Here is a 16,438-nt window from a genome sequence, read left to right as displayed (position 1 = left end):
GTCTGGAAGGAAGAAAAGTTAAACTGCCTAAATGAGTCTCCCAGGGCTTCATGAGAAACAGACCCAGGAGCCAAATCCTGATGGTTGATCAGGAGTTTGCCTGGTTGATAAGTGGGACTAGAGAACTGCTGAAGGGTTGTAAACTGCAATCTTGAACAAAGTAACGCAGAGCACAGTTCTGAGTACTTCCCATATAGCACTTCCTTTAGACCTCACAGCAGCCTTACGAGGTACTACTAGTGTCATCCCTGTTTCACAGATGAGGGATCTAAGACGGAAACGTAAAGTAACTTCCAAATCACACAGCTAGTGAGTAATGGAATGATTGGAACCCAGGGCAGTCTGGCTTCAGATTCTATGCTGTTAACCACTGTACTCAGAAAACCATTCTGTAGAGGAGAATCAGAATTCCAGGCAGCCATCAGGAAACTACTGGAAGAGTCCAAGCCACAAATAATTAGGGCCTAAATTAAGTTGAGAGCTAAGAAGGAAGATAATGGGACAGATAGGAGATGGGAGAACTGATAGGACTTCGTGTCCAATTCTAAGTGGGGAGGTCAGGGTGAGAAGTTAGGGGTGATGCCCAGGTTTCTTGCGTGAGTGACCAGGTAGCTAATGATACTATTAGTCAAGAGAGGAAATACAGGGTTGGGAGAGGAGATGTGTCAGGATAATAGTATTTTTTTTAACACTGTATTATATATTTTTCTCTATTCATTGTCTTAATAGTTAACATTTTTGTCAATAGACACTGTCACTTCTCACACAGTACATCAATTTTTCTTTCTTTTCCCTCTCTACTCTTCCCATTTTTTATTCCTCCACATCCTATTTCTCTGTTTTTCTACCTTATCTTTTTGTGTGAAATTAACACTGTCAACGGCACTCAGAATTAAGTTATTCATCCTCATGCTCAAATTCATAATCCCACCCCTAGAGAAACACTAAACAAGCAGATGGGAGTAGTAACAAGAATTTTATCCTTTTCTCTGCGCCCCATAAAGGAACCAATAGGAGAACCCCTTGGACAGCCTGGGCCCCCATCCTCTATGTGGCCAGGAACTGTAATGGTCTGGTGCGTTATCTCTTCCTAATTCTACGTGCAGTGACATAAAGTTGGTTGCTTGAAACGGGTTACAGTGGGAATTTTTACACCACGGAAATTGGCAAAGTTCTGCAAATCAGTGGGGGTGGAAACAGGTTGTTAAATATTGATCAACACACCACAGATTCAGGCTGTCACCAAGATGAAGATCCGCATATTAATCTCACACCAGACAGCACAAATCGGGGCTTCTCAACTCTGGCACATTTAGGACTCGGTCATTTTTTGTGGTGGTGGTGGCTTGTCCCGAGCATTGTAGAATTTAACAGCACCCCCAGCCTCCAGCCACTAGGTGCTACCCACTGGCGACCCTCCCTCCCCCTAGTTATGACAACCAAAAATGTCTCCAGACATGTATCCCAAGGGGCAAAATCACCCTGCATGAGAACCACTAGCAAAAATGGATTTAACTGTATAACTATCCCTCAAGAAGCCTCCAAAATTATGACATTGAAAAGATCAGTGAGGGCGGGGGGAGCAGGAATTCCCTGGCAGTCCAGTGATTAGGGGTCCACACTTTCACTGCCGAGGGCGTGGGTTCAATCCCTGGTCGGGGAAATAAGATCAGTGGGTTTCAGATTAAGCCAACTTCGTTCAAGCAGAGAGACTTGTTTGTGGGTAGTAACAGGTAACATTTATTTAACATTTACTTTGTGCCTGGCACAATTCCAAGCACTTTACACACACTAACGCATTTAATCTTCATTTATATTTCTATGAAGTAAATACTATTATTCCTATTTTACAGATAAGAAAACTGAGTCACAAAGGAGTTCAATCATTTGCTCAAGCTTTGAGTGACAAAACTGAGATTCATACCTGGTCAGTCTGGTTTCAGAATCTGTGCCCTTATGTCTATGCTGCGGATGCCATCAGAAGTCCAGGGACTACATTACTCTGACCTCCCCATCTATGAGTTCAAGGTTTTTTCAATTCAACCAGGAGTGTTTAGGATATGGAGAATTTGAAGGTCTCCTGCTAACACTTCCTAATTGGAGGACATCACTGACAGAAATTCTTTTAACCAGTATGTTGAGAATGCTTTCCTCATTTGATTCTGATCCACATGGGAAAAGTGTCATCAAGGATGAAAATGGCACACAAGTACCTACTGCACTGCAACAAAAAACAACAGAGAGCTTTTAGTTTTATAAATAACAAAGGGAAGGAGGATTTTCTGCAACTGATTTGACATGATAGTCCTGATTTTAAATATACGCCATTGCATGAATAAAAAATTCAGTTTTCCCTTAGGTAGTATTCATGAGATATCTAAAACAAAGTCCTGAATTACATAGGTAACTCCTAAGAAAATAAACCGCACTTGTTGCATATTTTAAAATATATATGACCGGGCTTCCCTGGTGGCGCAGTGGTTGGGAGTCCACCTGCCATTGCAAGGGACGCGGGTTCATGCCCCGGTCCGGGAAGATCCCACATGCCGTGGAGCGGCTGGGCCCGTGAGCCATGGCCGCTGAGCCTGTGCGTCTGGAGCTTGTGCTCCGCAACGGAAGTGGCCACAACAGTGAGAGGCCCGCATACCGCAAAACAAAAATAAATAAATAAAATAAAATATATATGACCTAATTTTTTTAAATGAAGCCAATTCCTTAAGGTAATAGTTCTCAAAATGTAGACCAGCAGCATAGCATCACCTGGGAACTTATTAGAAATGCAAATTCTCAGGCCTCACCCCAGAATCAGAAACTCTGGGGATAAGGCCCAGCAATCAGGAGTTTCACAAACCCATCAGGTGATCGTGATGCGTGCCCAAGTTTGAGAATCACCATCTCAAGGTAGTACTGGGCATTTAAACACCACAAGAATACCTCCTAATTCCTAGTCCAAGATTTTATAAACTCTCACTGTTTGATGAAAGTAGATGTTATTTTTCTTCTTTTTTTTCAACTTTTTTTTATTGAAGTACAGTTGATTTACCATGTTGTGCCCATCTCTGCTGTACAGAAAAGGGACTCAGTTATGCACATATAGACATTCTTTTTTATATTCTTTACCACTATGGTTTATCCCAGGATACTGAATATAGTTCCCTGTGCTATAGAGTAGGACCTTGTTGTGTATCCATTCTAAATGTAATAGTTTGCATCTACCAACCTCAAACTCTCAGTCCATCCCTCTCCCTCCCCCCGTCTCCCTTGGCAACCACAAGTCTGTTCTCTGTGTCTACAAGTCTGTTTCTGCTTTGTAGATAGGTTCGCTTGTGCCATATTTTAGATGCCACATATAAGTGATATCATATGGTATTTGTCAGAAAGTAGCTGTTATGATAGGATTTTTTTTAAAAGGCACTGTGCCCTTGCAAATAGAATTCTTATGGGGAAAAAAAGCGTCTTCCTGATTCTTCTCTTTATAGGCAGGCAGATTTTCTACAGTCTAGTTGATGCTTTGTCTATGAACAATGCAAATTGGAAAACACTGATAAGGTCTCTTATGTCTGTTTATTTACTTTGTGTTTTGAACAGCAGCATGCGTCAGTGAGGGGTGCTCTCTGGCTGAAGGGGGAGGGAGTCTGACAGGAGTCATTCTTTCAGGCCAGGTTCCCCAGCCTGTAACCTGCGGATGATGAGGGCAAGTGAACCGCCTGTCAGCTCACAATGGTGCTTTGGCTTCCAGAGCTGGTGTCAGGGGTAGAGAACTCCCAAAAATGAACGGAACAAACTCCGAACATACAGAATTCATGACTTGATCCCTTCTCCTCTCTCCCTCCATCCTCACTCCCACTCCTGCTTTCTGTTTCACGGAGAAATGGGAGCAATCAGAAAAGACTCTCCACCACTGCCATCACTACAACTCCCAGACTACCTGTGCCTGCACACATATACCTTTCCTCCTCTCCTGTTCCTGAGAGGGGCGTCTGCTCCAGTGCGAGGTCAGTGCCTTTAGTACGGCGCTGGGTCCTATCCTTGCTCACCTATCGGAGGACATCTCTCTAGCAACTACCCCTCCTCTCTCCTACACATGAGTTCTTCTCTTCTAATGACTGGATCGCTCCCATCAGGCTGCAAACTGCTATAATTTACACCTTTCTTAAAAACAAAAACTAAAACACTCGGTCCCACCTTCTAATCCAGCTTCTGCCCCATTTCTCCACTCCTTTCTACAGCAAAGCTCCTCAGAAGAGTCATCTACGGCACTGTCTCATTTCTCCTCCCATTCAGCCTTGAATTCACCCCACAGGGCTCTCGTGCCCACCACTTTACCAACATGACTTACGCTCTCCATGTAACTACATCCACTAGTCAGGTCTCGGTCTTAATCTTTCTTGTTTTATCAGCTTCATTTGATACCGTTGATCGATCACTCCCCCCTTCTTGAAACATTCCCTTGTTGCTTCCAGAATGACACACTATCCTTGGGAATTCAAAGATGAATATATGATCCATGCCGCCAAGTCTGTTAGGAAGACTTGGACAACACCGTCAAGAGCTTCTGGACTTCCAGAGTCTCACATAAATCCATTTGTGGCGGTACCGCCCAGACGTTTTCATGTCCAGGCACACGTAAAAAGATGATAACACCTGCCCCGTACTTCGGGATAAGGAGACAAGACCGACCCCAACAGAAGACAACCCACCTAGGCAACTCCAAGGCCTGAGGGTTACAACACGTGCTTTGAATGGCTCCAATGTATGCCTTCATGTAAAGAAACCCACCTCTGTTTTCTTGGGCTACAATGAAAATACAGTCATTTGATGGCCTTGGTCATAGACTTCTCTGTCGCATAAATGTGGTGCAAAGGCTCAGTAATTCTTATATACTCTTTTTCTTAGAATTGTAGAAGTTTAACTCCTTCAGTTCAAGGCCTGTTGTATATCCCTCTTACATGCCCTGCAGCACCTAGCACAGTGGTGAACACAGAACATATTTTTTAAAATATGTCAGAATAAAATTCTGTGCCAGATACTATTGCTTCAGCAACATTGTCTTTTTTTTTTCTTTTATGTGAAAGCAGGTTTATTTAGAGAGATACACATCCCATAGGCAGATGCAGTCTGTCTCAGGAGGCGAGAGTGGCCGAGAAGTCCTTTCTTAATCGCCATACATTTTTGGACAGCATTCTGTTCTATCAGTCAAAGGTTAGATAGATCTTACTTGAAAGTAGAAACCAAAAAAGACAAGTCCAGAACCTCCCTTACTCACACACTGTGTCACTGGAAGTTCTTCCTGATATCTAACCCGATGGTACCATGAGTCTAAGCTTACTTTCTATGATTTAGCCTTGAAAATAAAGGTGAGGAGGAGCTGCACATGAATAGTCTGCATAACAACACAAGCTGGTGATGATGGTGTCCTGATATCACTGGATTGTAGATGCTGTTAACGGTTTCCACTGTGGTTGCTATGGAAACAGTGAAGAGTGGTTTGAGCATAAAGCTTCTCAGAGAAAAGCAAAGCCCCAGAAGTCATCAAGTCCACTCCACAAGGAAAGGAATTCATTTGGTACACAGTGTTACCTTTTTTGGTTTTTATGTTGTTTTGCTCCATTTGTAACTTGACAACAAAGAAGCAAGAAGCAATCTACCAAGGTTGGGAACAAGGACACTTTTATTACTCTGAGATTCTTGTTTTCTGTTCAGTAGTGGAAAATAAACCAGGGATGATTATCTGTTCTCTGCTGATGCAGGCACCCTAGAAATAAACATATTCTAGACACTATGGTGAAAAATGGAAACTTTTAAAGTTTGAGTGACCAAATAAGAACTCAGAAGAATTCTCACTCCTCCCCATAACCACTTCTATTTCATTTGCCTCCATAACACACACAAAAACATTGAGTTTCCCCTCCATAAATACAATCTTTCAGTCAAAAACATTTTAATGATTCATAAAGTTTATTATGGAAGACTAAGATGCCTGAAACTCAGTTTTCACCCTCAACTATCATCCAGCTATCAGAACAAAAAGAAATCAATCCTCAGTCATGGAACCTACCTCATGTCCCAGATGCCTTTGTCTGTGGAAAGTCTGTCCATTCCCAGCAGTTTAGGAATCAGGAAAATCACTCTCAAAAATGAGGCAGGGGAAAAAAAGGAAAGAATAGAGGGAAGCAAAGCTGGAAAGGAAATATGTATTAATTTCAAATAAGAAGAACTCAACTGTCCTTGTGATTAATTTTTTTTTTTTTTTTTTGGCTGCGCGGCATATGGGATGTTAGTTTCCCCATCAGGGATCGAACCCACACCCCCTGCATTGGAAGTGTGGAGTCTTAACCACTGGACCACCAGGGAAGTCTCTCAACTGTCCTTGGAAGGCAGAGGGGGATCCGAATTGTTACCGAACATTTCAGTTGGTTTCAACAGCACATTGTAAGCTATGGTTCCCCTTTTCTAAGAAGTTCAGAAATTACCCTCAGCCTTGCTATTTAAAGTATGGCTCATGGCTCAGCAGCATTGAGAGGTTTTGAGAAATGTGGAATTGCAAGCCCTGCCCTTCTGCAATTTAACAAGATCCTCCAGGTAATTCGTGAGCATTTTGAGAAGCACTGATCCTGGTCATCCTTCAGTTCTAATGTGCTCTGAGGTGATGCCGACACTGCCCCTCTATCAACCGCACCTTGAGTAGCAAGGATCTAGAGAAGGCACTGGCTTTCCACCCTGGCTGCAAGTGAGAATCACCTGAGGAATTTCAAAACAACATGATCCTGAGTCTCTCCTACTTAGATTCGGAATTAACAGGTCTGGGGTGGGGCCCAGACATTAGGATTTTTCAAAAGCTCCCAGATGACTCTAACAAGTGGCCAGTGGTGAGATCCATTTACCTAGACTAACTCTTCATTTTTTAATAATTAAAACCCCAAACTGCCATTAGAATAGGACTTGGTGGTTTCCCTACTTTATCTCATTTGGGAGTCCTCAAAACAACTCTGTAAGGTAGATACAGCAGATATTGTTACACCTGTTTAACAGATAAGAAAATTAGCTGAGAGCTGCTTTCACGACACTAACTTAGGGCGCAGCTAAATAACTGCTATTTCCCTGGTTGAGAATAGCGGAAAGTTGAGGTCTAAAGTTAATACAACATCCAGTGTTTTCCACTGTGAGTCTATAGGAAAAATCTGAACTCATTTTCAAGGATAAATCACCAATGCCAATCTCTTAATTTTATATGTGAGGAAACTGAGGCCCAGAGATTTGTCTCAAACCACAAATTTTAGCTGAAATGAGAACTCAGATCTCCACGCTCCTAGTTCAGTATGTTTCCCACTAAATTGCATTTCCCAAGCATGATCCATCTTGTGGGATTCCACAAGATACTAACAGATGTTCCACTGAAAAAGGTTAGATATGCTAAGCCACATGTGGGTTAAAACAAATTCAATAGTGTCCTTGACCTCACGACTTCTCGGCCTTCACTGGGCTCATGTGTCCTCCAAGTCTCTGAGAGCTTTATGTAATATATGGCATTTCCAGAACTTATTTGACTATGGAACCACTTTTTTTTAGTCAAGAATCTGGAAATAGTCCTATTCAAATAAGCAGACCTTGAGGAGGACTGTAGGCTACTCTGCTTGAGGGGTTGGAAACAAAATTAGGGCACCAACTATAATACCTAAAGGGAAAAGTATCATTAGCACCACAAAACATCTAAAACAGTCAGCTCAAGGCTGCAAAAGTATGGCCTCATCATTTTATTCCACGTTGTCCCTTAATAGACCGTGCCTCAGACCCATTCCCCCAATAGGAAGTCATTGTGATGTCCTTCTTGCTGGTTTGCTACTTTGTAATGAGCAAATCCCTGTGTCAGGCACTAGGCAAAGCACTTACCCGGATAATCTTGTTTAATCTTTAAAACAATCCTATGAGGTAAGGACTCTTAGTATTCCTACTTTAAAGTTTAAAAATCTGAGACTTAAAAGAGGTTAAGTAGCATGTCCAAAGTCATACAGTAAGTAGTGGAACTAGGTTTTGAACCAAAGCTGCCCAATGCCAGATTTAGTTATGTGATTATGACATGATGTTGCCACTATAAATGATCTTTTCCACTTATCAGAGTGTATTCCATTTATCAGAGAGAGACAGAGACAGAGACAGAGACAGAGAGAGAGCTTTTGGAGAAATGTTTAAGGACTGTGAGGGCTAGCAAGTCTGCAGTGTGCAGCGCAGGCCAGCAGGCTGGAAATCCCAGCTGGAGTCAACGCTGTAGTCTTGAGTCTGAAGGCAATCTGGAGGCAGAATTCCTTCTGGGGACCTCAGTCCTTTCCCTTAAGGATTTCAACCGATTGGACGAGTCCCACCCACGTTATGGAGGACAATCTGCTTTACCCAAAGTCTACTGATTCAAATGTTATCACATCTACAAAATGCCTTCACGGCAACACCTAGACTCAGGTGTTAGACCAACAGCTGGGTACTGTAGCCTGGCCAAGTTGACACTTAAAATTAACCATCACACTATGTAATAAACAAAAATTTTTAAAAATGTAGGTATCCTAGATTGCATAGTCCAATTTCCTTATTTTGCAAATGAGAAAACAGATCAGAAAGGATAGGCACCCAGTGATACACATGCGTTCACAGGAGAACATGCACACCCACATTCGCAGAACCTTTCATAAGTTGCTCACTACCTTCTAATACAATTAAGTGGAAAAATTAAATCCCTCCAAAACACCATTTATTTTTATTTTGAAGACTTGATTAGAAAATTCAGCAAACAGTCCATTTTATTACTTCTCTCCAGGCTAATGCTCCCACATGCTGGATGTGGGGACTACTTTCAGAGCAGATGGGGAGTCTGGAAATAGCTGACACTTTTCTCCCCAAAAGCGGACTTACTCTCAAGTTCATTCCTGTCCCTCCTACTCACCCCCTCAACCTCTCCAGTCTCACCTGTCACTTCTCAGGCTTCCTCCAACTTGATGCCTCCTTTTGCCTCTGGGCTTGCAAACATGCTCTTCCGTCTGCGGCACTCTTTCCTCAACCCCCTACCCCTCCACACACACACACCCCTTTTGCCTGGTTAAAGCCCAGTCATGCTAAGTCTCAGCTGAAACATCTTTTCCTCAGGTAATGCCCCTGCCCCTACCAGACCGGGTTAGATGTCCTTCCCATGCACCCCTATGGCATGCAGTACCAACCCCTGATATGTACTGCTTATTTATCTATATCCCCACTAATGGCATCCCCAGCATGGTATCCCCAATGTTAGAGTGTATCACATAAAAGACATTCAATAAATGTTTATTGGGGGAAGGAAGAAAAGGAGGAATGAAGGAAAAAGGAAGGGATTTCTGTAGGGCCTGTCTTGCGCTGCATGACTGAGATCTGACTATTAGAAACAGTCTGTGATGAAATCTGCCCAGGGAACTGCAGGGGGTAGAGCAAATTTGGTCATTTCAGGTGCTAGGGAGTCTCTATCGAGTGACCTGGCATCCTGGGGTTTTGTCTTGCCGTCATTTGGACATTGATATCACCAGGGAGTTATCGGTGTAAAGTAACAAGAAGCTGAAGCAGGGTGGTAGCAGCAGGAATGGAAAGGGACCCATAAAGGGATGTTTCATGGCTAATTTGGACTGCATTCGTTGGGATGTGAAGGAGAAGGGTACAAGATCAGGGAGCTGGGAGAATCTGATTTCTGGTACAAGACAATATCATCAATTCCATACTGAATTGGAGGTATTAGGAAAGCATCTAAAAATACAGCTGAAAATATAAAACAAAGCCAAGAAGATCTACAGTCCTTCACAAATTATTTATATCAATTACTGTTATCAGAGAAGTGTCAAAACTGGTCAGTAGGCAGAACCGGTATTGCCTATATGATGTGCTTTGAGGGTCATCAAAAAGACTTCTCCTTCACGATCTATCATCATGTCAAGGTACCTGAAATGTAATTAAAATGGTACTTTTCGTATATCACCACATATAATTTGTATGCACATATTATATCTCTGGAAGGAAAGATAAGTCATGGTAACAGTGGTTACCTCTGGAAAAGGGGGATTAGGAGATTGGAGGTCAGAGGTGGGAGGGAAACCTATCTTTTACCATTTACACTTTTGTACCCACTGAAGCTTTTTATCATGTACATAAATCTTTAATGTAGAAAAGAAAATTTTTTATTTTATTTTTAAAAGTTGGAATTTGTCAATGGGCTGTTGGTTAAATAAATTATAGTACATCCATTAAGTGGGATAATGTACAGTCATTAAAATGAGAAAGATAGCTTTGATCCAAAAGATGTACTGATCCAAAGATGTCCATGATGATTATTTAAGTAAAAAACAAAATTTAGAGTGTAAACATTAAAAATCCACCCATTAGAAAAAAATGTGTTTAAATACCTGTTAGCATGTATATGCTTAGGGAAAAGCTGTCAAAATACACCTGTTAGCATTGATTACCCTGGCAAGATGGAATTAGAAGAAACTTTCGCTTTCTAAGTTATATATTTTGACATTGTTTGACATTGTTTACAAGGAGCATATTACTTTATAATCAGGAAAAAAAGATAATTTAAAACATTTGTGACAACGCAAATAGCCCCAAAAAGGAGGGAGGGTCAACATCTTCAGCAGCTGGGGCAACTTTTAAACCCTCTAGATGAAAACTAGGTACTCATGGGGAGTGTGTGCATTAAGTCAGGGAGAAGTGCTTTAATACAGCCTTGGCTCACAACAGTGCCTCAGTAATATTTAATAACTGAATTTATAATTAAACTCAATAAAGTTGGACTATAAAGTAGATACAACTTGTCTTTTTCCCAAGTGAATGACAAAATAGATACTTATCACCAGGAGCTTAAGAAACAGAGGATCTGGGGCTTCCCTGGTGGCGCAGTGGTTGAGAGTCCGCCTGCCGATGCAGGGGACACGGGTTCGTGCCCCGGTCCGGGAAGATCCCACGTGCCGCGGAGTGGCTGGGCCCGTGAGCCATGGCCGCTGAGCCTGTGCTCCGCAACGGGAGAGGCCACAAAAATGAGAGTCTCAGCGTACCGCAAAAAAAACCCCCAAAAAACAGAGGGTCTGACCTCAAGGCCATAGTCTAAGATAACTTAACATCACCTGTTTTCCCCTCTTCCCTGCTTTCCAACAATCTGATTCTTTTCTTTTTGTTTGCCCTTGTCATCTTCCCAGCCCTTTTTTAAAAATTGCCCATTAGAACCACAAGAGGGCAGCAGCCTCATGTACAAGAAAGGCTCTCAGGCATTGGTAATCATAAAAAGCAAAGGGAGGAGATGCCTTTATAAAAAGTGTTATCAAAACTTTAGAGATTTCAGCATCTTGCTCTGAATAGATGTGGAACCACATTTAATGTTCTGTTAGAAATTATAAACAATGAGTGGAAAAGAAATTCATGCTGGCGAGTGGAGCTAATGTATTTCCCTCTCTTCCAGAAACTGGCCAGAGAAATGAGATAGAAAAGAGAACAGTCTAGAACCTAAGACTTACTCCTAATGTAAACTCTTGCACCAGGATGGAAGGGGAATCTTACCACAATGCTACTACCGTCAATGGCACCCCAGTGAATCACCAGCCTTTGGAACGCCACAGGTTGTGGGAAGTCATCACCATCGCAGCTGTGACAGCTGTGGTGAGCCTGATCACCGTCGTGGGCAACGTCTTAGTCATGATCTCTTTCAAAGTCAACAGCCAGCTGAAGACAGTTAATAACTATTACCTGCTCAGCTTAGCCTGTGCAGATCTCATCATTGGGATCTTCTCCATGAACCTCTACACCACCTACATCCTCATGGGACACTGGGCTCTCGGGAGTCTGGCTTGTGACCTTTGGCTCGCACTGGACTACGTGGCCAGCAATGCTTCTGTCATGAACCTTCTGGTGATCAGTTTTGACCGATACTTTTCTATCACAAGACCCCTGACGTATCGGGCCAAGCGTACCCCAAAGAGGGCTGGCATCATGATTGGCTTGGCCTGGCTGATCTCCTTCATCCTCTGGGCCCCAGCGATCCTCTGCTGGCAGTACTTGGTTGGGGAGCGGACGGTCCCACCAGATGAGTGCCAGATCCAGTTCCTCTCGGAGCCCACCATCACTTTTGGCACTGCCATCGCTGCTTTCTACATCCCTGTTTCTGTGATGACAATCCTCTACTGCCGAATCTACCGGGAAACAGAGAAGCGAACCAAGGACCTGGCCGACCTCCAGGGCTCTGACCGCGTGGCTGAAACTGAGAAGAGAAAGCCAGCTCACAAGGCTCTGCTCACGTCCTGCTTTAGCTGCTGCCCCCAGCCCACACTGGCCCAGAGGGAAAGGAACCAAGCCTCCTGGCCATCCTCCTGCAGGAGCACCTCCGTCACTGGGAAGCCATCCCGAGCCACTGGCCCGAGCACTGAGTGGGGCAAAGCTGAGCAGCTAACCACCTGTAGCAGCTACCCATCCTCAGAAGATGAAGACAAGCCCACCACTGACCCTGTCTTTCAAGTGGTCTACAAGAGTCAGGCCAAGGAAAGCCCAAGGGAAGAATTCAGTGCTGAAGAGGTCAAGGAAACTTTTGTGAACGCTCAAACTGAAAAAAATGACTATGACAGCCAAAAATACTTCCTGTCTCCAGCTGCTGCTCATCGACCCAAGAGTCAGAAGGGCATGGCCTATAAGTTCCGACTGGTGGTGAAAGCTGATGGGACCCAGGATACCAACAACGGCTGTCGCAAGGTGAAAATCATGCCCTGCTCCTTCCCGGTGTCCAAGGACCCTTCAACGAAAGGCCTTGATCCCAACCTCAGCCATCAGATGACCAAACGAAAGAGGATGGTCCTCGTCAAAGAGAGGAAAGCAGCCCAGACCCTGAGTGCAATTCTCCTGGCTTTCATCGTCACGTGGACCCCTTACAACATCATGGTCCTGGTTTCCACCTTCTGCGACAAGTGTGTCCCAGTCACCCTGTGGCACTTGGGCTACTGGCTGTGTTATGTCAATAGCACTGTCAACCCCATTTGCTATGCCCTCTGCAACAGAACCTTCAGGAAGACCTTTAAGATGCTGCTTCTCTGCCGATGGAAAAAGAAAAAAGTGGAAGAGAAATTGTACTGGCAGGGGAACAGCAAGCTCCCCTGAAAAGTAACGACTCCCCTCAGAAGAATGACCAAGGTCAAGGTCCTCTGAGGACGGGTGAGCTGATTCTGCTTTACTTTTCAAAAAGACCTTTTGAGTCCCTGAGGACATGGAAAGCCTCGAGGTCCGTCGCCAGAAGGAAAGAGTCACAGCTGCCACAGTTACTGCCATATTGAATGATTCTTATCCATGACCAGGGTCGCCTGATGCTGCTGGAGTGTTTGCCACCAAAGTAAAGAGACAGACTCATGACCCTTCACAGGAGGAGGAGCAGTTGGTCACAGCAAACAACAACTGAGGGAGCTCCTGTCCAACCTTCTGCGAGCAACAGCAGGACCGGTGGAAACTTGTCACAGAGTTTTGTGCAGTATGTATGTGTTTGTGAAGTTGTCTCATTTCAGTGAGAACGAGGAGAATGTAAGTCAGTGTCACCTGTTAACAAGAGTGATATTCAACTGGCTTCTAAGGTTCTATTTCTTTATGAACTGATCAGTATTTATTATGCAGCTATTATGTGTTCTGTACTGTGGTATGTTTTCCTGTCCCTACATCTGAGCAAAGCTCTTGCTCTTCCTTTTCACAACTGATGCCAATTCCTGGTACCCACTGAGGCCAGGCTGGTCCCCACAGAACCACCCTTCCTCTCAGAGTCCTGGGTCTGAAAGGACACTGGAACCTGATCACACCCAGTCCTACAGAGAAGCCTCTGTTCTGCTAATAAAGGTGATCAGGTCTCCACAGTCATTTATTTTGTTTTTACCAGTGGGGATTTTTTTCCTTTTATGTAAACAAATATTATGTATTGTAGTTTGTGCCCTTTGAACCCATTTATTTATGCTCTGTCCTCAGGAAGACTAATTGTATGACAGCTCTTCACTGGGTAAAGACCTTCTCTAGTCTGTTTAATCATGGTTCTCTTAAATTATTTTCAGAGGTCTCACTTTCTAATCTCTTCACAAGGCAAACCTGAGGCAAAATGTGCAAAACAAATCTGGTTTCACTCCATGCTTTTGAACTTCTTCCAGGCCCTTTTGCAGGCCCTCATCCAGACCCTCAATTCACACCCAGGCACAAGCAGGTCACTTTGCTGTCTCCAGTCAGAAATGCTATTTAGAGGGACAGCAGGGGAAACGGTCTTTCAAAAAAAAATAGGTCCTCCAAATCATGGCTCAGAAATGACTTACTGGGCTTCCCTGGTGGCACAGTGGTTAAGAATCCACCTACCAATGCAGGGGACATGGGTTCGAGTCCTGGTCTGGGAAGATCCCACATGCCGCGGAGCAACTAAGCCCGTGTGCCACAACTACTGAGCCTGCGCTCTAGAGTCCGCGAGCCACAACTGCTGAGCCTGCGCACCTAGAGCCCGTGCTCCACAAGAGAAACCACCATAATGAGAAGCCCGTGCACCGCAACGAAGAGTAGCACAAGCTCACCTCAACTAGAGAAAGCCTGTGTGCGGCAACAAAGACCCAATGCAGCCAAAAATAAATAAATAAATACATTTATTTTTTTTTAAAAATAACTTACTTAGTCATTCCTCTCCAAATTCACAAAAATGAGAAGCCCAGAAAAATACAGTTGAGGTCCAGTAATGACCTCATGGTCATTAAAAATGACCATGTTTTCTTTAAAAACAAAATGTAGGCCATAATAATGTATAAAAATAAAAGTTATCAACATACATTTAAATATCAGGATTATCCAAAAACCAAATTTTAACTGAAATCTCTGTGTATATAAACAGACCAAATCTAAGAGGTTTCTTTGATAATTCTGAAAATAAACCAATGTGCAAGAAATCAAAACAATACAAAAATGCATAAAATTAATGAACAGTCCACAAAGAAAGCATCAGTATAGCATACAACAAGGATTTTAAAGATGAAACATTCCTGTCAGACAGAAACTCAGTATTTAACCTGTTAATGACATCTGCAGTTGTATATAAAAATCTCTGGGCTTCTTTTCACCTAATGTGGGCCAGTTCTTTTTCAGCCTCGTTTGCTAAAGGGATGTAAAAATAGCTGGTTTAGTTGTCCTGGGACTTTGGTACGTACCTGAGTATAGGAGAGTTTCAAGCTTTCCACTGAAGAGTGAATGGGCCTCTTCTACAGAGTACCAAGGACGCTTCAGGGAAGTGGAAACCCAGGCCTCTCCAGCCCTGTAGGGACTTGATGTTGAGACGGAACATCTTTGAAGCAATGTAGCTGCTGAGGCTTTATGAAGGGCAGGTTGACACCCACCAAGAATTTGGTAGAGAATATTAACTGGCTCAATTCCCCAAGACAGAGACTCCCAGGTCTACAAGATGCCAACAGGACGTGGCTTCATAAGCTCCGGATAAACAGTTGATTCTTTGAGTTTAAGGCTTTGACAAAAGTGAAAATCCCTCCAAGAGAATAGCACTTTGAGCTCACTCACTGTTCACAGTAGACAGAGATACAACCTAATTCAAACAAAAGAACACAGAACTGAGGGGGTGGGCTGGTGGAGGCACACTTTTCTCACTCCACAACTGCCTAGAACTAAGCCTTTTTTGTCTTTTGTGAAATTCATTGAGAGGCCTATGCCTCCTACATCACGGGCTTTGGGAGGCAACCAGTTATGAAGACTACCTATGCCCCTTGACAAAGACAAAAAGAATGCCCCAAACTACTAGGGGAAAGTAGACTTCTTTAGAATAGGGCCTCTGGTGGGGTCCTCAGAATGAACAGATCCAACCGTAAACTACAGGGACCTGATGGGTGGATGGGTAGGGTGTGGACTGACTTTGGATCTTAGGCCTTCTTATGCCCCGTCTCCAAAGCTCTCTTTGTGGTACACTATGTGCAGCTTTGATTAGTGGCCTGTTGGATACTGCTATGTTGCTAACATTGTGGTTTGTTTCTCCTTGCTGTGAATTTGATGGCTTGTCGAGGAATCTGTTTTCAGTACAACGTTTGGTTAAAGCATTTTGTCAGTATTCCTGGTCTCTGCTTTGCTCCTCTGGTGAATGTCTTTTGAGGGTGATGCTGATGTTTGGCTCTTTGTCGTTGTGAAATCTGTACCTAATCTCTGGAGAGAAAAATCCCATTGTCTACTGTAAATACTGGAATCACAGCAAAGGATGTGGGGACTGGACTGCTTTTCTGTATCATACTAGCATTGTTCTAGATATTAAAGAAATTTAACCACACAGTAGTCCAACGCAAAGTGTTTAAATAAGAAAATGGTCTTGGGCTTCCCTGGTGGCACCATGGTTAAGCATCTGCCTGACAATGCAGGGGACACGGGTTTGAGCCCTGGTCCAGGAAGATCC

General features: G+C 43.5%; 1 protein-coding gene across 1 annotated transcript; it reads left to right on the top strand.

Moving 5' to 3' along the window:
* The first annotated feature begins 11,032 nt into the window (after positions 1-11,032).
* Positions 11,033-13,877, top strand: CHRM5 (cholinergic receptor muscarinic 5). The gene has a single exon (XM_027084243.1). The coding sequence runs from the start codon at positions 11,542-11,544 to the stop codon at positions 13,141-13,143; it is 1,602 nt and encodes a 533-aa protein (XP_026940044.1). The 5' UTR covers positions 11,033-11,541; the 3' UTR covers positions 13,144-13,877.
* The last annotated feature ends 2,561 nt before the right edge of the window (positions 13,878-16,438 follow it).

The sequence above is a fragment of the Aethalodelphis obliquidens genome, unplaced genomic scaffold (genome assembly GCF_003676395.1).
Source record: "Aethalodelphis obliquidens isolate GAN/ISIS:26980383/991018 unplaced genomic scaffold, ASM367639v1 scaffold51, whole genome shotgun sequence".
Lineage (NCBI taxonomy): Eukaryota > Metazoa > Chordata > Mammalia > Artiodactyla > Delphinidae > Aethalodelphis > Aethalodelphis obliquidens.
This window is presented reverse-complemented; position numbering and strand designations above follow the sequence as displayed.

What these genes read in the sequence shown, in the direction of transcription:
- CHRM5 (XM_027084243.1), top strand. Translation starts at nt 11,542, where the DNA reads ATGGAAGGGGAATCTTACCACAATGCTACTACCGTCAATGGCACCCCA.